The sequence below is a fragment of the Podarcis pityusensis genome, assembly GCF_964106645.2.
Source record: "Podarcis pityusensis genome assembly, chromosome: 15".
NCBI lineage: Eukaryota > Metazoa > Chordata > Lepidosauria > Squamata > Lacertidae > Podarcis > Podarcis pityusensis.
The window spans coordinates 3,134,916-3,161,872 of record NC_138040.1 but is presented as its reverse complement, the minus strand read 5'-3'; the positions used below and the strand labels follow the sequence as shown (position 1 = coordinate 3,161,872).

General features: G+C 48.7%; 1 protein-coding gene across 5 annotated transcripts; it reads right to left on the bottom strand.

Moving 5' to 3' along the window:
* Window positions 1-4,554: 4,554 nt before the first annotated feature.
* TRPV1 (transient receptor potential cation channel subfamily V member 1) lies at window positions 4,555-26,417 on the bottom strand. Of its 5 annotated transcripts, XM_080982881.1 has the most exons (17): window positions 26,029-26,417; window positions 24,300-24,481; window positions 23,017-23,169; window positions 22,770-22,910; window positions 22,185-22,483; window positions 19,134-19,310; window positions 18,379-18,543; window positions 16,453-16,548; window positions 15,609-15,679; window positions 14,741-14,906; window positions 14,538-14,604; window positions 11,232-11,406; window positions 8,710-8,857; window positions 7,726-7,853; window positions 6,465-6,583; window positions 5,818-6,025; window positions 4,555-5,120 (listed from the first exon to the last, which is right to left on the bottom strand). In XM_080982881.1, exons 1-17 carry the CDS (start codon window positions 26,316-26,318, stop codon window positions 5,108-5,110), a joined length of 2,598 nt encoding a protein of 865 aa, XP_080839007.1. In that variant the 5' UTR covers window positions 26,319-26,417; the 3' UTR covers window positions 4,555-5,107. The 5 variants fall into 5 exon arrangements, with proteins under 5 accessions (XP_080839007.1, XP_080839004.1, XP_080839006.1 ...); XM_080982878.1 differs by having other exon boundaries at window positions 4,555-6,025; XM_080982880.1 differs by having other exon boundaries at window positions 4,555-5,947.
* Between the last annotated feature and the right edge of the window lie 540 nt (window positions 26,418-26,957).

Here is a 26,957-nt window from a genome sequence, read left to right as displayed (position 1 = left end):
TGCTTGTGGTGCTGGAATTGCTGATGAGAAATGAGATATCTTCTTGGTTGAAAGAGATCTTTGTGCAACAGGGCTGTGATGCCCATAGGGACCTTGGTAGGGAGGCAGGCCCACCCACCCAAACCTCATTCAGCCATCTCGGCTCCATTTCAAGGAAATCTAGCAGAGGAATATCTGTCCCACAGTGGGGATTGGTGCCCATTGGGACCGATGGGGCAGAAGGCAGGGAGCCCAACAGCAGAGGCAGCTCTGTCTAGTTTTGTGTCCATCTTCCCTTCCTCCCGGAAAAGCCAGCAAGAGGCTCTGCTCAGTGCTCCCTTTAAAGAGCTGTGTGGAGCATGTGTGCATCTCTTGGGGGCTTTCCCCTGAGGACAGAGAAGGGACTGACGGGCTGCCCTTCTCCCTCCTTGGGGAAAAGCCAGCAAGAGCTCTACGCTGCTCTTTAAAGGGAGCGCTGAGCAGAGCCTCCCGCCTGCATTCGCTCCATAAGACGCACACACATTTCCCCTTACTTTTTAGGAGGGGAAAAGTGTGTCTTATGGAGCGAAAAATACGATAGGTCTGCAGCACTTAGCGACTCTGTGAGCGTCACGGCATGGACTGTTGATTTCCCAGCCCCTGGCCACATGGAGGCTGCATTGTGTGCTTTCCATAGAGAGAAGGACTGTTGTCTCATGGCCGGCTGTGAGCAGCGGTACCATTAGTCAGAGGTGAAAAGGCTGCTCAAGTGGAGCCAAACCCATTTCCAGTGGCAGACAGGACTCATCACCATCATAACATGCAAGGACTGGGGTGGGGTCCCCAGGTGTCCAGCGCCATTTCCACGAGACAGAAGATGATTAAAAATCTGGTCTGTCAAGTTGGGTAGGGAAATCCTTGCTGTCTTCATTCCTCTGGTTATTGTGGAGGGGTTTTAGCAATGCTTACATTGCTATTAGGGGGGACAGTCCATTGCTGGGACATCAGCGATGGGAAGCACAGAGAAGGATTCTTTATGTTCACTGGATCCCCCTAAACAGCTGAATCGGATGGCATTCTCACAGTCCAATCAACACCTTGCCATTTGTGTGCTGTTTTCATCATGCCAAAATCGTCCTTTCCCATTTTGCCCCCCCCCCACTTGCACGTGGTGAAATTTGGGGTGGCTAAGATGATTTCTGAGGCAGTGGTTAGGGAAAGGGAAACCTGACAGTTTCAGGTTCTATTAGTTTCTCGTTTTTCCAAACTTAAGTTCAGTTCTCCACACTGGTTTGTTGTTGCATTAAAAGAAACTTCTGATGAAAATTCATCAGCATTTTCCCCCAGATATCTATCTATCTATCATCTATCTATCTAATTAGTTGTTGTTGTCTTCACCTTAAAGTCACAGGGCAGCTTACGACAATTAAACCTGCTTTCCTTTGGACCATCTCAGCGAGACAACATGTAAATAAGGTAATTTTGTCTCAATAAGTGAACTGAAGCGAATTCCTCCACCCCACCCCTGCAGAGCTAAACATATCATTGCAAGGGGCCTAGGCTGCTGCGTGTGCTTTTCTTGCCAGTAAATCTTTTTTGCAGCCTCCCTGGCTGCCCCTCCTGTCCCCTGAGCTGAAAAGGCGATCACTTCTTCTGGGCTTTAAATGAAGCACAGACACCCAGGAAGGCTGCGAAGTGCAGGTGCAATGATTTCTAGAATGAAAGGAGGACACTCACAAACACCCCTTGACTACATTTCAAGACTAGGGTGCTGCTTTTAGGGGGTTTTAGGATGATGTTATCCACGATTGCTTGACTTGTTTGTCACAGTTTTCATTGGTTTGGCATTGACATGTTTGCCATCCTGGGCTCTTTCAGCGGACAAGGCAAATGGCATCCTCAACAAGCCCCCTTAAACCTGGCAGTGGTGGGGTGTGCAAAGGCGCAATTCTTCCTTGCTGCCTCTGACCTTTCTGGGGGCAAAAGTGATAATATGGGTGCAATGGGTCTTGGCACCCTTTAAATCAGGGGTCAGCAAACTTTTTCAGCAGGGGGCCGATCCACTGTCCCTCAGACCTTGTGGGGGGCCAGACTATATTTTGAAAAGAAATAAGAATGAACAAATTCCTATGCCCCACAAATAACCCAGAGATGCATTTTAAATAAAAGGACACAGTCTGCTAATGTAAAAACATGCTGATTCCCGGACCGTCCGCGGGCCAGATTTAGAAGGTGATTGGGCCAGATCCGGCCCCTAGGTTGCCTAACCATGCTTTAAAAAGCCTGCCTTTCACCACCTTCTGGAAGTTGCCCTGATGCAAGAGCTTAAATCTTCCTAGCTGTAACATCTTCAGATATGGAAGCTTTCCTCTCTACTTTCTGACATACGGTGGTTACCTCTAATTTCTCCACATTCAGAAGCACCAACTCTGTGCTTTCTCAGATGTAGGACAGTGGTCCTTGTTCATCCTGGGTAGGAGGAAGGTCATTGCCTGCTTTTAAAAAAACTAAATCCCTAAATTGCCAGGTCGCATGAAGATGTGATTATTTGTTGACCTTGAGGCTGTTGACACGATACAAACAACTAACAGAGGGGTGTGTGCAGGCAGGCAGGCTAGCAAAGAACATCTGTGGGCCAGTAACTGTTGTGGATAGATTGGCACAGCTGTCTTAAGCCATTTTCATATTAGAGAGCAAAGCCTAAATATATGCAAAATAGAACAATAAAGCACAAGCTTTCTACATCTATTTGCCTGAATTAGAAACTTAGTAGAATTTTTTGTTTTTTCAAAGTAGCTTCTTCTAGTAATGCAAGCCCAGGACGCATGCCAGCCTTCCCCATCCCAACGCCCTCCAGATGTTTTAAACAGTCCCACAGAGCACAGGTATGATGACTGGATTCTGCCTCCAACGTTGGAAGCCTCTGCATAGCTGTTGCTGGGATTCACAAGTGGGGAGAGTTTTGCTATTGTGCTCAGATCCTGGTCGCAGGCTTCCCATTGTGCAGGAGCAGCTCAGCAATAAATCACATGGAGTAAGTGAAGTTAACTCTTATTAGAAGAAATGGGCTGCCAGTGTGGTGTAGTGGTTAAGAGCGATAGACTTGTAATCTGGGGAACTGGGTTCGCGTCTCCACTCCTCCACATGCAGCTGCTGGGTGACCTTGGGCCAGTCACACTTCTTTGAAGTCTCTCAGCCCCACTCACCTCACAGAGTGTTTGTTGTGGGGGAGGAAGAGAAAGGAGATTGTTAGCCGCTTTGAGACTCCTTTGGGTAGTGATAAAGCGGGATATCAAATCCAAACTCTTCTTCTTCTTCTTCTTCTTCTTCTTCTTCTCCAGAGTGCCAGGCCCAATGAGCACGGCAACTCTCACGGGTAGGTCTTGTCCCTACGAGGCAGTTGTGGAGATTGAAGGTCTCCACCTTCCCACAGTTCCCTAAGTCCCCCTCCTCCCCCAGGTCCTTCCCAAGCAATCTGAGACTCTGCTGCTGTGCCTGTCTCTGCTCCACCCTCTTCATACCTCTTCTGGTTCTGGGAGACCAGCGGGGAGAGGAGCTTTTCGCAGCAGGAGCGGGAGACACCCTGGCTTCTTCACCAGCTTGACTCCTCTCTGCCTCTTGGACTCCCTCCTCTCTTGCTTTTGCACTTCTCTCTGCCACAGACTCCCTCTGCTCACTAAGCCCTGTTACCTCTTCCCAGTCTTCTCCCTCTCACCACTCTTCATTGTCCCACCACTAATCCCCAGACTCTGAGCCTTCATCCCTTGGGGGTTCCCCCAGCTGGTATCTCCCACCATCCCTCTGCATCCAGCAATTCCATGGGGACAGGATGCTGGTTCTAGACTGTCCTCCTTTGGCCTCATCCAGGAGCCAAGCTCTTCTTAGGGGGTGTGGAGCTGTATGGGGCAACCCAACCAATTTCAAACGATTCCATTCCCTGCGCTGACATTGCCAAAAGCCGGGGGGGGCAGGGGTAGCTGTGACATAATGGCAGCTGGGAGGAGATTGATGGGGAAATGACATTTGAATGCAATCTTTGTTTGCTTGGAAAGAAATATAGTTTATAGTCAGGAATCCCCTCGTCCAGCTTGGACTTGATGGCAACCAGAAGGAGGGGAGCGTCTGAGGTTTGAGCTATTCATTCATACAGGAATAGAAAGGAGCTTGTCCACATATATATAGTTCTGTGTATGCCAGTTTATTTTATGTATTTATATTATGTCCCAACACATACTTTTTTTTAAGGCGGGTAAAAACTTTTCCAGGACGGATTGCAAGCTAATGAAAACAAGGAAAAGCCACAACAATCCACAATAAAATCTTTCAAAAACCGATTATTAGAAATGCCAGATTTTAAAGGGCTGAGAAAATACTACTACTTCTGGTTGTATCCAATATTAGACCTGCTCAGAGTAGATCCATTGAAATTAAAATGTACACCACCTTAAGATCCTTGGAAGATAAAGGTGGCATAGAAATGAAATGAAATGAATATATAAATAAATATTAACTCAAAATAAATAATAGTAGTAATAGTAAAATATAATATATATTATTATTATTAATAATGAAAATAAAAATAAAAATAAAAATAAAAATATCATTGCTGAAATGTATTGAATTGGATTACATCATGGAGGTTCAGCTACTGGCCATGGTGGTTATGTGAAACCTCCTTGTTCAGAGGCAGTCTGTCCCTGAATATTTGTTGCTGGGGAACAAGGTCTGATGCCTTCATGTGCCACTTGCAGATTGCCCTAGAGGAAGCTGGGTGAGCCCTGTAGGAAACAGGATGTTGGACTAGATGGGCCTTCGGTTTGATCCATCAGGGCTCTTCTTATGTGGGGGAAGCACTTAAATATGCAACACCTTCCTCCCCAGCAAAAATTCTGCGATTAGACATAATTGATCAGACAAACCTCCATTTTCAGAGGCAGTCTACCCCCAAAAGCCAATGCTCATGGCACACAATAAGAGAGGCCTGTTGGATGCTTGTTTAACAACTCTCTCTCTCTCTCTCTCTCTCTCTCTCTCTCTCTCTCTCACACACACACACACACACACATAAATACACACACACATTTTTTGCCACAACATAACAGAAGGTTTGGCGGGGAGATTCTTCCACTGATTCAGCAGCTTCCCAAAATCATAAGACAGGGCTGTAAATGAAACAAACAGAAGTGTACAATTAGAATAATTTTAAGGGGCTCCCCCACACACACCCTCTGCCCCCACCCAGGATCAAAATAAGTATAAATTTTAATGTGCCATTTAAATCCACCTGAATGTAGGGAGCTTAACTGAACTCGAGACGGGAAAAACGAGAAACGGAGATAAACCACAACTGATAGATTCATCCACCTTAACTCAGTATTGCCTACACTGGCTGGCAGCAGCCCTCCAAGGTTCCTGCATTGCAGGGGGTTGGACTAGATGACCCCTTGGGGTCCCTCCCAACTCTACAGTTCTATGACTCTAGGGTCTCACGCAGAGAAGGATTCTAGCCAGGGAGGTGGGGCACAAATCCTCAGTTTCTCCCAGTTTCTCATTTTTAAAGTTCAGATAGAGAGGCCTGGGAGGCCATATTTGGACCCTGGTGGAGGTCCCCATCTCTACCCTAAATATATTAGGAGACTTAGCTTGCAATTTTTTAAAAAATGTTTAGGGGTATTGTATTCATCAACCAGCAACCTGTCGTCCCGAAATCAGGGCCCATGGAGAAAAGGTATTTGGCCCACTGTTTGCCTGTATCCTTCTAACGATTAAAAAGGCATTTTTTGCCTACATCCAATTTCCTCGTTTCTAGAATTAAAAACCTTGCAGAAGATGAAGAGAGACCAAAAAAAGTGGACAAACTTGGGGAGAGATTTCTTCCGGGGGCCTTGCTCTTCTGAATCCGTGCCGTCTTCCGAAATGGGCTTGAGCGACCCTTCTCGTTTTCCATCTCTCCGGATTGGGACCAAGGTCTTCCAGTTTTTCCCTGAAACTGACACGGGGATTGGCTTTTGTTTCGATTTGACACTTGCGCGCCGATTTTCCAGAAACGTGGCTGAGCTCAGTGCAGCTGGCAGTGGCATTTAAAAAGAACAACATATGAACAGCACACAGTTTCTCCGGCTCCACCTCTTACCTCCCAGTTTTCCTTGCAGAGATACCTACCTATATATCCTTTCCCCCCTACTCACACCAATAGCCTTTCTCGCCACAAGACCAACAATTAAAAGCAGTGTACAGCACCCCTGTTTACTAGGTTCTGCCAGCCATACCCTTCTCTAGGAAACTCCATTCCATTCTCTCCCCCCCACTCCACCTAGTTTTCTGTCCCTCCCACAACCAGCATTCTGTGCACACTGAGCATGCTCAGTCCACACCAGGTAGTTCCTTGGGGTCCCCCCACCACAGAGAACATCAACTGAGTAACACCTGGGCTCCATTCACTCTGAAAAAATGAACTGTTTGCAAAAGGCTCCCACCGCCCAGTCACAAGGAATATATTTCCTCACCTCTCCCATATTTGAAAGAAAAGCTCAGGTTCCGTTTCAGCTCCTCGCTGTATCCACCAGGGTCTTCGTTGATGATGCCCAGATTGGTGTTCCATGTGGACCAGTTCACCTCATCCACCCTGTTCAGGAGAAGCAAACGTGGTCAGGTCTCCCCCTAGCAGCAACGCAGTTGGGGAGGGAATGTGGGGGGCAGCCCAGCTCTGAGACTGCTACTTCTTTTTTTGACAGAACAGGAGCAATTACATCATCCATCAGGGGAATTGACAGACCACTGATGGCAGTGAGGAATGGGGAGATAATGAGGAGATAATGGGACGGATGAGCATGGCAGAAACCAGAGAATGAGGAAAATATTATTATTATTATTATTATTATTATTATTATTATTATTATTATTTCCACCCTGCCCATCTGGCTGGGTCTCCCCAGCCACTGTGGGTGGCTTCCAACAAAAGACTAAAAATACATTAAAACATCAGTCATTTAAAACTTCCCTAAACAGTGCTGCCTTCAGATGTGCTCAGGCTGAGGCTGGATACAGCTTTCCTTTCCTTTCATGGAGTCCCTGCTTCATGCTAGTGGTTCACATGTTTGGCTTTCTAATAAAGGCTAAGCATTGCATTTCAGCTGGCAGAAGATCTTTTGTTGAAGCGCAAATGTGTTTTACAAGGGCATTTGCTCCCAGGAAACCAGGATTGTAGTGATGCTGGTCCAAATCAGTTGGGTACCATGTCAGGCAAATGCACTATACACTTTTTGGCTATCTGTGTGTAAATATACAAATAACATAGCTGCCTGCAATTTTTTTTTAATGCTGTTTGGAGAGGGGTTGGCAACAGAACCTCCTTGAGGATGTAGCTATGCAGGATATGTCTCTCAAGATGAGCTCTTGTACTTCAAAATTTACTGCTACACCGTCACGTCCTGTTACCATTAGCAAACAGTTTGCTACAACCCAGAACAGTGTAAACACGTGACTCCAAGAATCTCAAGCAAGCAGGGCTTTCTGGGGAATACAAAAGGGTGATTTGCCAGCTGACCAGAGCTGTGAGGAGGGCTGGCAACTTCCACACACCCAGTCCCTGAAAAGCTTCAAAAGTTCTTACCTGTCCATGGCCACAATTTTGCAGCCTGAGAATGGGACCACAGAATTGGCAGGTGGTGGGTAATTGGCAGGTGGTGGGTGGGATGTTTTGGCTTGGCCTGAGAGCCTCTATTTCCTTGTCATCCCAAGGCGTACAGAGAGGGGAACCAGAATTACCTAAAACACCAGCGGTAATCGTTTTTCCCGTCCGGAGTAGTCCCCACCAGAACTTGTTTCCCAGATCGGAAGGAGTTGACAATGCAGTTCCAATAGCTGTTCTCGATGTTCAAGATGGTGATGGCTCTCTGGGTGGAAATATATATATATATCTCAGTTGGTAAAGCCTGAGACTCTTAATTCCTGCGTTTTCCAGAGCCTCCCGACCCTAACCCAGAGCTGGCTGAACTCACTCAGCAAAGACATGTTGTAAACAAAAATTGCCCTTTTCCCTTATGGGGTATCCAAGAGCCCATATAGAGTCCTTACATAGGTTCCCTATTGGTAGGAGAGAATAACAGAGGCCAACCAGAGAATATTGAGAAGCAAAGCAGCTAGTAAGCTTGATCTTTATTGATCTGTTGCAACAGGGTGCTCCCCTCACAAGCAGGAGAGAGGAGGAACCCAGAAAAATGGCATGCAAGGCCTTATAAAGACTTGAAATTGCCACCCTGCAGATCAAGACCACCCCCAGAAACATCATACAGACATCACAGAAGGGGTGTAACCTAAGACCACCCCTCAGATACATCACACCTACATCACAGAAAAGGCGGTCTAAAACAGAAATTTGAATATTGTTTTTCTCCTGTTGTTGTTTATCTCCTGTCTGGCAGGTTACTTGATTGGATTGCCTGGGGAGCCTGGCCAGTCTTTTGTAGTGATAAGTACTTAGTTCCTGAGCCAGGTCACAGGCTCACACCCCATTCAAACACAGACATACCCTTAAGACAGGATTTGTGAAGGAAAAGACAATGGGGAGGTTTCCCACTTTGACCTTGCAGAGAAAACGTTTGCTCAGTTTAGAAATCAAAATGGCTTCAGGTCGGTCTTCCTGTGCTGATCTATGTAGGTGCGGTTATGAACATTATCATATATCTAAGATCTCAAAATTCCTGTCACAGACACACCGAGGCCGAGACGCTGATCAGAAGCCGGACTCACCTGGAGCTTCCAAATGCTTTTGCTCTCCTGAGAAATCTTGTTGACCGTTTCTCCCATCAGGGCGATGAGCATGTTGAGGAGGAGGATGTACGTGACTATGACGTAAGTCACCAATAGGATGGTGAAGACTGACCTGAAGCGTGGGGAACTAAAGGTAGTGAAACTAACGGCAAAATTAGGAAATACAGGTAACTGTGTGAATGCTCTGGGCAAACAGGTCCATAAGAAAGATAGACAGAGGGAGGGAGGGAGTTCAGAACAGCACATTTTATACTTATAAATCACAAGGATCTCCTGTTAAGTTAAAGGTTTGATGTCCATAGTTTGTAATTTGGTTGAACTGATGAAAAGGAACTGAAGATGATTTAGGGTATATACGAAAACAGCACTCTTAATTACAGTGGTACCTCGGGTTACAGACGCTTCAGGTTACAGATGCTTCAAGTTACAGACTCCGCTAACCCAGAAATAGTACCTCAGGTTAAGAACTTTACCTCAGGATGAGAACAGAAATCGCGCGGCGGCAGCGGGAGGCCCCATTAGCTAAAGTGGTACCTCAGGTTAAGAACAGTTTCAGGTTAAGAACGGACCTCCGGAACAAATTAAGTTCTTAACCCGAGGTACCACTGTAATATAAATTGTAAGTGTTTCCTATAACTTCAGTAGTTATACTTTACAATTTGGGGCAACTGATGCAAATAAATTGGTTATATCAATTACTATTGCTACTACTACCACTACTCAGATGTGCCCTTCACCAGCGGGTCCCAGGGCGGCTTACAACAATTTAAAATTCAGTATTAAAAACATTTTTTTAAAAAAAATTGCAACCACAGGAATAGGTTGGATCCTAAACGCATCTCTCAAGTGTCAAATGCTGGATGCACGTATGTGGAGAGGGAGTTATGCAGCTTAGGGGCTGCCACAGAGAATGCCCTCTCCTGCCCCACCGCCTCTGAACAATTAAGGATGTATTTACTCTATTATGAGGTTCCCCCCCCAGGTTTTAATGATTTATATTAACTTTTTCTAATTGCACGCATTCTTATTAGAACAGAAGAAGAGCCTGCTGGATCAGGCCAATGGCTAGCCAGTCCAGCATCTTGTTTTTAGAGTGGCCAACCAGGTGTCTGTGGGGAAACTAGCAGGCAGGATTCGAACACAAGAGCAGCCCTCTCCCCTCCTGTGGTTTCCAGCCACTGGCATTCAGAAGCATTGCTGCCTTCATCTGTGGAGGAAGAGAAGAGCCTTCATGGCTAGTAGCCATCGATAGTCACTCCTCCGTGAATTTGTCTAATCCTCTTTCAAAGCCTACAAGTGGTGAAGGTCCTGTGTGAGTGTCTGGAGGCAGATGGAGGGTGGATGGCGGCTAACAGATTGAAGCTGAATCCTGACAAGACAGAAGTACTGTTTTGGGGGGACAGGAGGCGGGCAGGTGTGGAGGACTCCCTGATCCTGAATGGGGTAACTGTGCCCCTGAAGGACCAGGTGCGCAGCCTGGGAGTCATTCTGGACTCGCAGCTGTCCATAGAGGTGCAGGTCAATTCTGTATCCAGGGCAGCTGTCTCCCAGCTCCAGCTGGTATGCAGGCTGAGACCCTACCTGCCCACAGACTATCTTGCCAGAGTGGTGCATGCTCTAGTTATCTCCCGCTTGGACTACTGCAACTCGCTCTACGTGGGTTTAATCCAGAATGCGGAAGCTAGACTGGAGACTGGGGGCGGCTGCCGAGACCACATAACACCGGTCTTGAAAGACCTACAGTACATTGGCTCCCAGTACGTTTCCGAGCACAATTCAAGGTGTTGGTGTTGACCTTTAAAGCCCTAAATGGCTTCGGTCCAGTATACCTGAAGGAGCGTCTCCACCCCCATCGTTCTGCCCGGACACTGAGATCCAGTGCTGAGGGCCTTCTGGCGGTTCCCACATTTCGAGAAGCAAAGCTACAGGGAACCAGGCAGAGGGCCTTCTCGGTAGTGGCACCTGCCCTGTGGAACGTCCTCTCACCAGATGTCAAAGAGAAAAACAACTACCAGACTTTTAGAAGACATCTGAAGGCAGCCCTGTTTAGGGAAGCTTTTAATGTTTGATGCATTACTGTATTTTAATATTCTGTTGGAAGCCGCCCAGAGTGGCTGGGGAAGCCCAGCCAGATGGGCGGGGTATGAATAATAAATAATTATTATTATTATTACAGGTTGGTGGGCATTCCTGCTTCTTATGGAAGCGAGTTCCATAATTTCTGCGCTGTGTGAAAAAGCGCTTCCTTTTATCTCTCCTCACTCTTCCAACATTCAGCTTCACTGGACGCACCTTTTTTCTAAACTAAAAAGTCCCAAACTCTGCAACCTTTTCTCCAAAGGGGAGTTTGCTCCACCCCCTAGACCATCTCAGTCGAACCTTTTCCGACTCTACAATATCCTGTCTGAGATGAGGCGGCCAGAACTGTTCACATAAGTCTGAAAACGTCAGAACAAAATAGTTTACATGCGTTAAAAGAAAAGGGGAGCGGGGAGGCAAACCTGAAGTGGTAACTGTCTGTGAACTCCAAATCTCCCATCCCAATCGTGAACTTGAAAAGCTCTAGGCAGGTGGAGTAGAAGTTGTTGTAGGAGGGGCGGCATTTTGCTTGACAGGTACTGTGAGTTTGGTTCTGTGCCAGCAGCTCGTCGTCCTCCTCAATGAGGGTCACGACAGCTAGGGAACGAGGAAGTAACCCAATTCAGTTCACATTCCAAGGCAAAAGTACTTAATCCACATTTTGCAAAGACCTTCACCAACCGCAATACAGCCGGCTTTCAGAATCGTCCCTTGCAATGCAGTTCTTCAGCAAAGCATTGTGTTCAAAATCACACTTACTGGGGGGGGGGGGGGAGAAGCAGGCATAAAAACACATATATTAGTGAAAAGGAATTAGATTAGGTGGAGTGGGAATTGCTTTGCAAAAAGCCAAAAAGTATAATTAGGCAAAAACTGCATATACAAATTGAGTATTAAGTGGTTTTTTAAACATCTGTTTTTATTGATACTTATCCAAAGATATGCAAAAGTTTATGCCCAATACAAAGTATCTTTTTATAATGCACCAGAATAAAATAAATACTTTAAAAATGTAATATAACCCAGAACAAGAGCAAAAAGAATAAAAGGGGGGTGGGGGAAGGAGAGGGAGAAAAGAAAGAGAGAAAAGAAAATAGAAATATATATATATATTAAAAAGGATTGTGTATCAGGAGAAATCTGCACTGATTTAAAAATAATAATTGCAAACTGGTGGGAAATGTGAAGAAGTGAACTGAAGAGTGAGAAGAATGATAAATGGACAAATTTGCCTCTACTTATTTATTTATCCAGCTCCTAGCAGCTATCGATGAGATTGCACCTAAGCGCCCTCTGCGACCCTGCAGAAACCGGGCTCCCTGGTTTACCGAGGAGCTTCGGAAAATGAAGCGGGACCTCAGACGGCTAGAGCGAGTATGGCGGGGTGCCCGTGACGGAGCCTCAAGAACATCTTATAGGGCTTTTATGAAAACCTACGAGATGGCAGTGAAGGCCGCTAAGAAGTCCTACTTCTCGGCCTCCTTTGCATCCGTTAGCTCTCGCCCGGCACAATTATTTAGTATAATTAGGTCTTTAACGTCCCTTGAAGGACAGCCAAATTTAAATAACAATTTGACACACAGCTGTGAGGCATTTGCGAGCTTTTTTGCGGAGAAGGTCTTGTTGCTCCGCCATGACCTCCCTGCCAATTTGGATACAATAAAGGAACTGGAGGCCCCTCGACTGTCCTCGGGTCCAGTATTGGACCACTTTGACCGGATATCCCTAGCCGATGTGGACAGACTCCTCCGAGCTGAAAAGCCCACCACCTGTCCTCTCGACCCGTGCCCGTCCTGGCTGATTAGAGCGTGTCCAGATGAGGTGCGGGCCCTCCTGGGGGATATCATCAATTTGTCCCTTGGCACGGGGACATTCCCAGGGGAACTGAAGGAGGCAGTGGTGCGCCCGCTCTTAAAGAAAACATCATTAGATCCCTTAGATCTATCCAATTACCGCCCGGTTTCGAATCTTCCATTCCTGGGTAAGGTGATTCAGAGAGCGGTTGCTGAACAGCTTGGCAGGTTTCTGGATGAAACATCGGCTCTGGATCCATTCCAGTCCGGCTTCCGCGCTGGTCATGGGACCGAGACGGCTCTGGTCGCCCTAACAGATGATCTCCGCAGGCAGCTGGATCGAGGCGGGTCGGGGCTGCTGATTCTTCTAGACCTGTCAGCAGCCTTCGACATGGTCGATCACGAACTCCTGGACCACCGCCTTGCCGACGTGGGGATCCAGGGCACAGTCCTTCAATGGCTGCGCTCGTTTCTCTCTGGTCGGGGATAGAGGGTGGCGCTTGGGGGGGGGGGGAATTGTCATCGCGCCACTCCTTGGTGTGTGGAGTGCCTCAGGGTGCGATTCTCTCCCCGATGCTTTTTAACATCTTTATGCGCCCCCTCGCCCAGCTTGTCCAGAGTTTTGGGCTGGGTTGCCATCAGTATGCCAATGACACCCAACTCTATCTGTTGATGGATGGCCATCCTGACTCGGCCCCAGACACACTGACCAGATGTCTGGAAGCTGTGGCCGGATGGTTACGTGGGAGCCGGTTGAAGTTAAATCCTTCGAAGACAGAGGTCCTCTGGCTGGGACGGGGCGATATGGGATTGAGGGGGCAACTCCCATCTCTTGCGGGGGTGCAATTAGTGCCAGCATCGTCCGTTAAGAGTTTGGGTGTAATCTTCGATACCTCCCTCTCTATGGAGGCGCAGATTACAGCTATAACAAAGGCGGCATTTTTTCATCTCCGCCAAGCTAAGCAGTTGGCTCCTTATCTCTCTCGCCCTGACCTAGCCACTGTGATCCACGCAACGGTCACCTCCAGACTGGATTATTGTAACTCGCTCTACGTGGGACTGCCCTTGAGACTGACCCAGAAACTCCAGCGGGTGCAGAATGCCGCGGCGAGACTCCTTATGGGGTCTTCGCTGCAAGATCACATTCATCCGGTACTATACCAGCTGCACTGGCTCCCGGTGGAGTACAGGATCAGGTTTAAGGTGCTGGTTTTAACCTTTAAAGCCCTATACGGCCTAGGACCCTTGTACGTACGGGACCGCCTCTCCTGGTATGTCCCACAGAAGAACTTACGGTCTGCAAATAAAAACATCCTGAAGATCCCAGGCTACAGAGAGGTTAGGCTGGCCTCAACTAGAGCCAGGGCTTTCTCGGCCGTGGCTCCAATCTGGTGGAACGCTCTGTCCCAAGAGACTAGGGCCCTGTGGGACCTGACGTCTTTCCGCAGGGCCTGCAAGACAGAGCTGTTCCACCAGGCCTTTGGTCAGGGCGCAGCCTGACCCCCTCCTCTGGCAATCTGCACAGAATTTGGCTTAATGGTTGCCATCAATTTGATTTTAATTAATTTTTATAATGAAAGGTTTTTAGAATGTTGGATTATTTTGATTGTTGTTAGCTGCCCTGAGCCCAGCTTCGGCTGGGGAGGGCGGGGTATAAATAAAATTTATTATTATTATTATTACCAGCCATTTCTCCTTGGTGACTGGGATGTTCTGAGAACAGTGCAAATGTCACCTCGGTCTCTGGGGAAATCGGGAACTGGAAAAGCCTTGCTGATCTTCTTGCAAATTGTACTGGTAGATCCCAAGCCAGTTTCTCCCCCATCTCTGAACTAACCCACCCAGCTTTTGCAGCACCAGCACACGTCTGTAGTTGTTCGCTTTCGTCCTCTCTCCAACCCCACCAAAAAGAATCCAAAACAGTCACTCCGTTACCTGTCGAAAAGCCCAAATGGAAAAGGAGGTACACCACGATGAAACGACACAGGTCTCTCAGCATCATCTGCAAAAAAGAGGTGGAAGGGTGGGTGGGAAGAGAGAACCAGGACCCAACTGGATGAGGGTGGGCTCATGCAGTGAACCCTTCGCCCCAAGGGACTAGCCTCTGCTACCCATTGCCCCTGTTATCCCAGACTGACCTTCTCCAGCATGACTGAGTAAATCCCCATCTGCTGGAAGCCACGAGTGTAATAGAGCAGGTTGGTCCAGCCCAGGGCCAAGGCGAAGACCATGAGGATGACGTAGAGTTCTTGCTTGCTGAAGTACAGGATCGCTGAGCCCAGGATCAGGACAGAGTGGATGAAGCTGAGTGGGCAACAGGAGGAGTCAAGCTTGGGAGATTTGATCCCTGGTCTTCCTAGTGCAACGCTCTAACCACTACACCACACTGCCACTCACTTTAAAACACGTAAAAGGGATGTCTACTGTTGGTTCAAGGAAAAACTGGCAAAAAGAAATGAGAATTCCCTGGATGCCAAGTTCCAGGTGCCCTTTGGTGAGTGAATCCGAGCAGAGATTTAAAATCCCAAAACATGCAGCAAAGTAAAATGTGGAAATACAATCTGTTAGATACCTTTACAATATGTTGTTGAGAGTTCCAAAACTGCACTCAGAATAGGAAAAGACCACGTTTGGTAAGTTAAAAACTGGTTTACTTACAAACCTTTCAAAGGTCAGCTTCATGCTGTTTTCCATATGTCAGAAAAGTTTCATAGGCAGATAAAACTTGGCCAAGTGGTGAAAGTTCCCAAATTATTGGTATGGAAACTCAAGAGAGGCTTGTAAGAGCCATGTGGTCTGAGCTGCAGCAAGCGCCTCAAAACCTCTTAACATGCTAAGCTTCTCAGATAGACTGGGAGGAGAAGAAAGGCTTGGTTACCTCGTTATACCCAAGGTGAGGGACAATGCTAAACCTGACAGGACAGCTTACTCTATGGAATTAACCCCTTCATGTATTAATTAGACGTAAACATGTTGGTTATATAAGGCTGGTTATACCACACTTACAAGAGAAGTTCACTGTAGCTGTTCGTAAATATTGCTTTCAGGGATGGCTGTCTCTGCTTAAAATACTTGATCTGAAAAAAAGGCAGGAGAATAAATAAGAGGTTGGTGTGAAAAGAGCTTCAGTCCAACAAAAACCCGTAAAGCCTTTTACCGCCACCGCCCCTCATGCAGATGCACAATAAAATGACCTACCCTAACCCAGACAACATGCAAAGGATGTGCACTACCAGTGAGCCACACTCCCTTCCTAATGTATTGTTGAATGAGAAAGGACAAGAAATTCATCCAGAGAGATGATACACTATCTTCCCAGTAGACTGGGATTGGAGCCTTAGCCATGAAACTCATTTAATGGCCTTAGACTAACACGAGAACGGGGCCTTCTCTGCAATGGCTCCCTGTCTCTGGAATGCTCTCCCATGGCTGAATATAGAACCACAAGCCACAGATATAGTTTGTGTAAAATATGGACAAATAGGAGTGCAACCCCCTGGGCTCAGCTCCCAGTGCGGCAGAACCAGTTACAGTGCCCTAGAACAAAGGGAGGAAGTTGGGAGAGTACTGCTCTTTCCCACTTCTTTTTCCAGTTCTATGGGATTTCCAAGGCTCAGATTAATCAGGATCTGACCTTTACCCAGATTCCCTGGGAAAGTGAAGCATTTGTGCGTTTGTGTGTGAGCGCTTTCTCTGTTTCTGTCTCTCAGTGCAGGGCGGCAGATCAGGGGGAGGGCAGAGAGCAGTGACCAGAGGGGGTGCCCCCACGGCACATGCTGAAAAAATGCACATGTTCCCCCGGGACCTACACCCTTTGCCCACCCATAAGAGACTCTGGTGAAGTTCTTACCCCTCTGAAGAAGAAATAGGCACCCCCCAACACACTCAGGATCTCCCCGGTGACTCGGAAATACTCGTTGGTCGTGTAATTAAAGGCGAACGGGGGCTGTGGATGAGAAGGGTGCAACTTTAGAGAGTCAAAAGCCAGAACCCGGTTGTGAACGAGGAATGAGTGTGGCTAATTTTTTGGGGGGGGAGTAGGCCCATTTGCCCTTGGCCAGCCCTCTAAAGGTGAAACGCCAGCAGTGACCGTGGTCACTCCACACTTTCCCACGCTCCCTGGACGTACAGGACTCACAAAGGACACAGCCATCCCACCTTCCTCCGCTGATCTGTGCATATCAGCTCAGGAGAGGGAGCCACTGCCCTCTCCTTGCTAATAAAATAAGTGATCTGATGAGTGTGTGTGTGGTTTGCAATCCCAACAGAGCCGAAGGCAGAGCAGAGAGGTTTAACCACTTCTCTGCCCACCCCATTTTTATTTATATTTAAATGCAAAAATGGGGAAGATCTTTGGAGTGGGGGATAATTTTTTGCTGGGGCAGGATAACTGAGCCACAGTACAGCCTCTCCCCGTCCCTGTCCTGTAGTATAATAACTGTAGGCTGTAATGAGTAAAGACCACTAAGCCAGGTGTATGTCCCACTGAACATATTCGTTCCCAAGATAACTCACATAGGATCACGCTATTGAATTACTGCATTGTTTTAGGAGATGATAAATATGTGTAGTGCTTCAAGTAGACTTCCTCAACTCTGAGGCTGGTGAGGGTCTTAAATGGAGGGCACCAAGTCTGGCTTAAGGAGCAATGCCAGAGTAAGATAGCTCATCCCTGCCTACACCACGAGACTAGAGAGCCAGCGCCAGCATGGTGTAGTGCAGGGGTCTGCAACCTTTAAGACAAAAAGAGCCACTTGGACCCGTTTCCGAAGAAAAAACAACTGGGAGCCGCAAAACCATTGCGACATTTAAAACAAATATATCTCCGGAGCTGCGATCTGACAGCGGGCGGTAAGGTGACGGCGGGACGGTGCATGGCTAACGCACGCACCGCCCCCATGTGACGTCACAGCCAGTACAGCGCCCGCCACAGTGGGGAGTGTCGGGGCGCACAATGCGCCTCCTCCCCTCGCTAGTATCCGCCCCGGAGCCACGGCAAAGGTGTAAAAGAGCCACATGTGGCTCCGGAGCCGCGGGTTGCAGACCCCTGGTGTAGTGGTTAAGAGAGGTGGACTCGTAATCTGGTGAACTGGGTTTGCTTCCTTGCTCCTCCACATGCAGCTGCTGGGTGACCTTGGGCCAGTCACACTTCTCTGAAGTCTCTCAGCCCCACTCATCTCACAGAGGGTTTGTTGTGGGGGAGGAAGGGAAAGGAGATTGTTAGCTGCTTTGAGACTCCTTCAGGTAGTGATGAAGTGGGATATCAAATCCAAAACTCTTCTTATTCTTCTTCTAGCGACCTGGCACAAGACTTGTTATCCTGTATCAGGAGGCTTGAGGGAACTCATGCAAGGTTTCAGAAGGATATAAGATCTTGAGGGGAAATCCTTAAAAGGGGAGAGTGGCCCCCACTTGAAAAATAGCCCAATGATTACTGTGCAGCACTGACTGATTCGGTGGGGGGGGGGGTGTGGAAGCTGAGAGACAGAATGGAATGGAGTACCTGGGAAAGGGTGGAGCAGGCAGCCAGGCAGTGTGGCCAAGAGACCCTGTTTGACCATTTTCCTGCAGGTCCCACTTCAAAAGGAATAGCACACACGCCCCACACGCCTGTTCCCACCTAACCTGACCCCTGGGGCATTTCACAGCTCCATATCAGGAAGAAATTCAGCAGGTAAAGAGAACTCCAGGAGCAAAAAGGCATAGAAACCCCATCCATAAGGGATGGTATGAAAAAGAGAGAGCTAGAAACCCCAGAATCTCGAAGCTAAACCACCTCCCCGTGCTTTTTTGTTGGCCTGTAATAGGCGGCGACGGTGAGGATGACGATGTGGGCAGCGTAAATGAAGAAGTTGAAGTAGAAGAGGTGCTTGACGAATCGGTCCCACTTGTCCTGCAGGAGCTGGTTCAGAGGCTCCACCAGCAACATCTCGTGTCGGTTCTGGAAGGGGGAAGGAAAGCAGACCGGTAGGGTGGGAGGCAGGGAGGCCAACAGCAGGGGGCGCCAGAGCCAGTGAAAGGGAGTGCCAAGCGCTAGGCTGGTTGTAAGTCAGATGACGGGCAGGTGGGGGCTAGCTGCCCCCGTTGCACTTTAATAGACCAGTCTCCCCACCGGAAGAAAACCAAGGGCAGAGTGGAAATTAAAAAGGCAAAAGGACTGCGATCAAAAATAAAAATGGCTGATTTTGCAAAGCAGTTCTCCAACCGAGTAATGCTTATACCTGGGTAATGCTGTAGATGCATATGTGAAAATAAAATACCAAAATGCATTGCACACAAAAAATTAAGCTAAGTTGGATAGAATCATAGAATTGTAGAGTTGGAAGGAACCCTGGGTATGGTAGGAGGAATTCGCCCTGATGATGACAAATTTTCATTAGGGTATTTTAAAATATATATACATTGCAAACTGGACATCTGGAAGCGGACTGTGGCAGATTGGCCCATCCCTAAACCTGACCTCACTGAGGGCCATCAAAGAAACCTCTAAGCTGTGGTACTGGAGGCCAGGGAATCAGGCCTCAGACATACCGGTGTCTCGCTGCTGTAAGCGATGATCTCCAGGACTGAGTTCTTCTCACAGGTGTCGATGCTGGACAGGTCGTAGAGTGACGAGTGAACGGGCCCATAAGCCCATTCTGTGAACTTCCGGGACAGGTGGCGACACTCCGGCTCCTTGATCTCCCGTCTGAGGATGTACGCAAAGACCTAGCCATGAGAACACAAGGAAAAGACCCACAGGGTCAGGCCCATCTAGAGGGCCCATCTGGCCCGGCATCCTGTTCTCACAGTGGTCATTATGGGATGCCTGCAAGCAGGACCTGGGACAGCAGTAACTCTTCTTCCCACTTGTGATTCTCAGGAACAGAAATTCAGAGGCAGACTGCAGAGGGAGAACATGGCCATTGTGACCAGTAGCCACCAGCACCCTTGTCCTCTGTGTCTCGTCATCTTTTAAAGCCATAGCTTAGCTATGCTCTGTGTGAAGAAGCGCTTTGTTTTCTCTGTCCTGAATATTTCAACACTCAACACTCAGTTTCATGGGACATCCCGCTAAGTCCTACTATTGCGAAAGAGGGAGAAGAACTTTTCTCTGTCTGCTTTCTCCGCTCTGCTGATAATTTTATACACTTCCACCTTATCTCCTCTTACTTGCCTTTTCTCTAAACCAAAGTGGCCCAGATGTGGTAACCTTTCCTTTTTAAGCTTTGCAAGAGAAGCTTGATTTGGTCAGCCAAGGTTTGAGAGATAACAAATGCAAGCTGAATTCAGAACACAAATCTCCCCAAATGGTAAGTCCTACGTCTTTCCCCGGCTCCTTTCTTATAGTGATTTTTTCCCCTTGTGATTTTAAAATCATAAAATTTTGTAGCTGGAAAGAGCCCGTGAATCATCTAGTCCATATCCTTGCAATGCAGAGGAATCACAGCTCACCTGTTGACGCAGGGTGTTTGTAAGTGTTTCTGCTGGAATTGTCCTGGGTTTGATTCCCAGGAATTAAAAAAGACAGAATTAAAGACTTCCTGTGAATCCCAAGTGCTGACTGGGGACAGGAGACTTCCTGTTACCTCTCTGTATGATTTACTGTTTCTCCCTGGAATCAGATCATTCAGTCACTCTTGACTCAGAGGTGCTGCAGTCTCAGGCGACGGCTGCATCCCTTCCTGAGTCACGGTTCCTCATATGCCTCCTTCGAAACCAAACAGTGACCTCGCTCAGGGTTGAGTACTACCGGTGCTGTTGTTTTTATGTAGCTTTTAAAAAAACCAAACTATTTTTGAGAACTAGAATGGAATGCTTTCAGTCAGAAAACATATGCCAACGGAAGCTTGGGCATCTCTGCCTTGCAACAACAACGCGGGGCTATTATACTATTAGCTACTATGCTATTAGGACGCGGGTGGCGCTGTGGGTTAAACCACAGAGCCTAGGACTTGCCGATCAGAAGGTCGGCGGTTCAAATCCCTGTGATGGGGTGAGCTCCCGTTGCTCGGTCCCAGCTCCTGCCCACCTACCAGTTCGAAAGCACATCATGTGCAAGTAGATAAATAGGTACCACTCAGGCAGGAAGGCAAACGGTGTTTCCGTGCGCTGCTCTGGTTCGCCAGAAGCAGCTTAGTCCGAAGCTATACGCTGGCTCCCTCGGCCAATAAAGCGAGATGAGCTCCACAACCCCAGAGTCAGCCATGACTGGACCTAATGGTCAGGGGTCCCTTTACCTTTACCTTTACTTTGCTATTAGCACCATTCTGCAGACGCAGGAGCCCAGACGGAAAGAACAGTGGCTGGCTTGAGACCGCCAAGTGAGTGCAGGGTGAGTTTCGAGCCACAGACGCTGCAAAATGAGTCACAAAATCAGTGGCATAGCATGAGTTGCCAGCGGCCAGGGCAAGATCAGTATTTTACCTTCCCAAGACAAATATTACGCCCCCTGACACCTCCATGCAGCGCTGCCACTGCTGGACAGAGCTGCAGAGGAGCGTGTGTGTGTGTGTGTATGCCTCTTGGGGCTGTGGCGTCACTGTCACCATGAGTCTCGCCACCCCCCTGCCTCCCCCGCTGGCTGGCTGGGTGGGTGGGGTGGCATGAAGCTGAGAGATGCAAGGGCCCATCCTTTCCCAGCTCCTGCTTGGCGCGCTGCCCAGGTGAGGCAGACAGGATGGAGAGCAGATCCTGTCAGGGCGGCAGCTTCAGAGGTGTGGCCCTCAACATTTTTGTGCCCAGGGCAATTGCCCCGGTAGCCCCCCTCCCATGCTGCGCAACTGACAAAATTAATCTAGCTCTGATCTCCAGATGGATTGCTGGTTGGTGTTGCCGAATAATAATAATAATTTACTATTTATAGCCCGCCTATCTGGCTGGGTTTCAACCCAGCCACTCTGGGCGGCTCCCAGCAGAATATTAAAAACACGATAAAACATCAAACCTTAAAAACTTCCCTAAACAGGGCTGTCTTCAGATGTCAGATAGTTGTTTATTTCCTTGACATCTGCTGGGAGGGCGTTCCATAGGGCGGGCACCACTACCGAGAAGGCCCTCTGCCTGGTTCCCTGTAGCTTCACTTCTCGCAGTGAGGGAACCACCAGAAGGCCCTTGGAGCTGGACCTCAGTGTCCGGGCTGAACGATGGGGGTGGAGACGCTCCTTCAGGTATACTGGGCTGAGGCTGTTTAGGGCTTTAAAGGTCAGCACCAACACTTTGAATTGTGCTCAGAAACGTACTGGGAACCAATGTAGGTCTTTCAGGACCGGTGTTATATGGTCTCAGTGGCCACTCCCAGTCCCCAGTCTAGCTTCCGCATTCTGGATTAGTTGCAGTTTCCGGGTCACTTTCAAAGGTAGCCCCGCGTAGAGCATGTTGCAGTAGTCCAAGCAGGAGATAACCAGAGCATGCACCACTCTGGCCAGACAGTCTTTGGGCAGGGAGGGCCTCAGCCTGTGTACCAGATGGAGCTGGTAGACAGCTACCCTGGACACAGAATTAACCTATGCCTCCATGGACAGCTGTGAGTCCAAAATGACTTCCAAGCTGCGCACTGGGAATGAGTGTGCCTGATCATTTCAAGCAGCTCACACAACCTACCTGTATTTTCCCAGTCTTGGCCGCCAGGGTCAGCGGTGTCAGCCCCCTTCGGTTGGCGATATCTTCCAGCTTGAGGGTGGGGTTGAGCCTGGCTCCCAGGATGAGGATGTCGTTGTACATCTTGGTAACAAACTTGGTGTTGTCCTCCGTGTTGTCGGCGATCTCCACCAAAGCGTGGAGGACGGTGTTGCCTATGGAATCCTGGGCGGCAATGTTGGCCGGGTGGTAGGGGTTATCGAGAAGGTACTTCACGATGTTGAGCTGGTTTGTGCAGGCAGCCAAAGAGAGCGGCAGTTCACCTGGTGGGAACAACGGTGGACCATCAGAGTCACATGAGGGGGGCAGGGAGCAAGGTAAAAACCTATCCTGCCCTGGCTCCTGCCAGGTGGAGAACTCGAGCTCAGGTTGTGGTTTCTACCCAAAGCTTTAATGTTTGGATCCTCTTCCTCAGGCTCTCCTGACCCAGCTAGAAACCTTCCCAGCCCATGGGGTCCCTCCATGGGGGTCTTCTGTCGGCCTCTCCTCCTTGCTCGGCCAGCCCCCATCCAACTCAAGACCTAGGACCCTTCCAAAGGCAGCACCTACCAAAATAAAACCCGGGCCTGCCGCTGATTTTCTGGAAGAACTCCCCGTGGGCTTTCGCATGGACGTCGGCGCCGTTCCTGACCAGGAGGTCCACAAGGTACATGTTTCGTCTCTCGATGGCGATGTGCAGCGCGGTTTGGCCTGAAGAGGAGGCAGAACCGTGAGCTGGAAAGTTAGTCTCCACCCTCTGCCCCCGTTAATAGCTCCATACACGTCTCACCACCCACGGCAATCGCACACTCCTTACCCTTGTAGTAGCTGTCTGTGTATTCGGCATTCACAAACTCCTTCAGGTTGTCCGTCTTCTCTGCAATCTCCAGCAGGAGAGGGATGGTGTCGTTCTGGCCGTTGTGGAGGTTCAGCATGGCTTTCAACAAGCATGTCTTCCCAGTATCTGGTTCTGGGGGAGGAAACACACAAAATTTATACATCCAGGCAAAATGGGAGCAAGCAGTGGAGGTGCATAATGAGGGTACTTGTCTCCAGGTCTGGCGCCAGAGGAAGATAGGGCATGTGCCAAGACTCCCAAGAGCAGCAGAGGGCGCCCTTGCCATGACAGTGCTAACGTTGCCACTGTGCAAAATGTACCCAAGGAGATCAGGTGCAGCCTAAGAGAATCTTAGCTTGCAGGTCCTTCCCCGTTCCAGGGGTCACTGAGGATGCCAGGCCCAAGATTTCCCCTTAGTGTGTATATGTGCAAATCCTGGAATCCGCACTGGGCAGCAGAGGCCCAGGCAAAAAATAGATAGAAAATATAGCTGTCAACCCACAGCGGGTGGCGCTGTGGGTAAAACCTCAGTGCCTAGGACTTGCCGATTGCATGGTCGGCGGTTCGAATCCCCGCGGCGGGGTGAGCTCCCGTCTTTTGGTCCCAGCTCCTGCCCACCTAGCAGTTCGAAAGCACCCCCAAGTGCAAGTAGATAAATAGGTACCGCTTTATAGCGGGAAGGTAAACGGCGTTTCCGTGTGCTGCGCTGGTGCTGGCTCGCCAGAGCATCTTCGTCACGCTGGCCACGTGACCCGGAAGTGTCTCCGGACAGCGCTGGCCCCCGGCCTCTTAAGTGAGATGGGCGCACAACCCTAGAGTCGGACACGACTGGCCAGTACGGGCAGGGGTACCTTTACCTTTACCTATAGCTGTCAACCAGGCCTGTAAATCCGAAGCTGGGAACCTGAGTCCCAAATGTGGCTCTCCATACATCTCTACCTGGCCCTCAGGTCTCTGCTCAGGCCACACCCCTCATTGACTCTGCTCCACCCCTTCCTTGAGTGTTTTTCCTTAGCTGGAAATTTGTGACAATCCCTCATGCTTGTCTAGATGGGTGGTGGTGGTGTGTGTGTGGTCTGTGGCCCCTGGAAGCTTGCTTGGGAGGAAATGTGGCCCTCAGGCCAGTAAAGCTTCCCCCCACTCACCCACTCATTGCTCTAAGTCTTACTCGCTGCCTTCCAAGGAAATATCCTCCATGCTCTAGAAATGGCTTTCGCGTCCCAAACCCCGGAAGAGAGCAATGGCGCACGACCCCCGCTTACCTTTGAACTCCTCATCCATCAGGTTTTTCAGGGTCTCCAGGAGGTAGGTGAGCAGGTCGTCCAGCTCGCTCGGATCCCCCTGGGCCACCGCGTCAAAGAGCCTCCTTCGGTCGTAGATCCTGAACGATTTCTCGGGGCGCACGCCCATGGAGGCTCCTCGGCGGGCCCCGCGATGGAGAAGTCTGCCACGAGGAGGAGGACTGTGGGTTACTGGCTCCTCCTGGAGAGCAATGGCTCAGCCCTCAAATATATCACTCCCCCCCCCCACATGTACCACCATGGCAGCTTGAGGGCCACATTCACTTCTGGGTAACCTCTCAGGGGCCACATGCCTTTGGTGGGCAGAGCAACACATGATGCCAATTTTACCTTTGTCTGGTGGGCTGGTTTCTAGACACACACTCACACCTCTCTCTCTCTATGTGTGGGGGCAGGGGGGGAAGCTCAACAACTTTTGTGTCTGGATTTTCACTTTTTGAAACATGGCAACCCTTTGAGGGCCAGTTAAAGAGGCATTGAGAGCATGAAGATCTACAGCCTGACATGCATAGTTGAGAGGGCTTAGTTTATTTTTTGGCTGCTGTTTTGTTCATGTTGGCAATGTTGCTTTCTAAATGCTGATTTGTCAATCATATAGTTTTTTAAGTTGCTAACATCGTTTTGTATCATATCTGTTTCACAGATGATTTGTTAATCGTTTGATATGATTTATGCTGTGTTCTGTTCTATCATGCTACAGTCAAACCTCGGCTCCCAAACGGCTCCGTTTTCGAACGTTTTGGCCCCTGAACGCTGAAAACCCGAAAGTACCGTAAATGCTCCAGTTTCTGAACGTTCCTCGGAACTCGAACGTCCGACTCGGCTTCTACCCAAGTGCAAGAAGCTCTTGCAACCAATCGGAAGCCGTGGCTTGGTTGTTGAACGTTTTGGAAGCTGAACGGTCTTCTGGTATGGATTACGTTCGACAACCGAGGCTTGTTTGCAAGCTGCTTTGGGATTCCTTCAAATGAAAAGCAGCATAGAGCTATGATAAAACAGATCAGATCGAACCCTGACAGCCAGGAACAAACACCACCTTCCTGGTCTCCCTTCCTCGGCTGATACACTTCAATTCACATGTTACAGTGGTACCTCGGGTTAAGTACTTAATTTGTTCCGGAGGTCCGTTCTTAACCTGAAACTGTTCTTAACTTGAGACACCACTTTAGCTAATGGGGCCTCCTGCTGCCGCTGCGCCACCACTGCGCGATTTCTGTTCTCATCCTGAAGCAAAGTACTTAACCCGAGGTACTATTTCTGGGTTAGCAGAGTCTGTAACCTGAAGTGTCTGTAACCCGAGGTACAGTGGTACCTCAGGTTAAGAACTTAATTCGTTCCGGAGGTCCGTTCTTAACCTGAAACTGTTCTTAACCTGAAGCACCACTTTAGCTAAGGGGGCCTCCTGCCACAGCACGATTTCTGTTCTCATCCTGAAGCAAAGTTCTTAACCCGAGGTACTATTTCTGGGTTAGCGGAGTCTGTAACCTGAAGCGTCTGTAACCTGAAGTGTCTGTAACCCGAGGTACCACTGTATTTTGGAAAGTGCGAATGATGTAACTTCGTTTTGAAATTCGAACTGAACTGGAGTTCTTCTCCCTCCCTAATTTTTCTACAGAGGGGGGGTTAAGGGCAGGGCATCTTAGACCTCCAAGCATAACTCAAAGCCCCCCCCCCCCGGGGACCCACTCACTTTGGAGAGTGGTTGCCACACCTCCCTCGCTCCAAGCTGAGGCTGAACTTCAGGATGGGACTGGACACCATGTTGTCCATCTGGTAGAAAGAATCCATGGGAGCCGTGTCCTTGTCTCCGTCCCCAATCCCGAACCGCGCCCGCTTGGGGAAGATGCTGTGCTTGGTCGACCTGTTGTTGCCAGGCGTGCCTGCGCCCGACTCCTCGCCTTCCAAGTGGTCGTCCATCGATTCCGAATCCTCCAGATCGGAGCTCCCCAACTTCCGCATTTTCCCCAGGATTCCAGACATGTTCCGGAGAACAAGGCTGGGGGGGGGGGGAAGTGTTCCGACTCTCCCTGAAAGCTAAGGAAAACAAATAAAAATGAAACTAATAATAGCCTGCTGGATCAGGCCTGCATCGCCCATCTGTTTGAAGAAGAAGAAGAGTTTGGATTTGCTATCCCACCTTTCACTCCCTTTAAGGAGTCTCAAAGCGGCTAACATTCTCCTTTTCCTTCCTCCCCCACAACAAACCCTCTGTGAGATGAGTGGGGCTGAGAGACTTCAGAGAAGTGTGACTGGCCCAAGGTCACCCAGCAGCTGCATGTGGAGGAGCGGAGACGCGAACCCGGTTCACCAGATTACGAGTCCACCGCTCTTAACCACTACACCACACTGGTGGCAAATTAATTTTTTTAATTAATTTTCAAAAATCCAAAACAAACAAACATACATACATCCTGTTTAAATCTTGGTAACATTATTAAGTGACTTCCTCAAATCCCCTTGGTTGAATTTCATTATATATATTATTATTATATATCATTTTTCCAAAATCGATTTTCTCAAAAAATTAACCTGATCACTTAACATCTTTCATTCTTCCTAATTTAGCTTAAAACATCTTATCTTATCCTTACATATTTAAATCCTAAGCCTATCTATTAT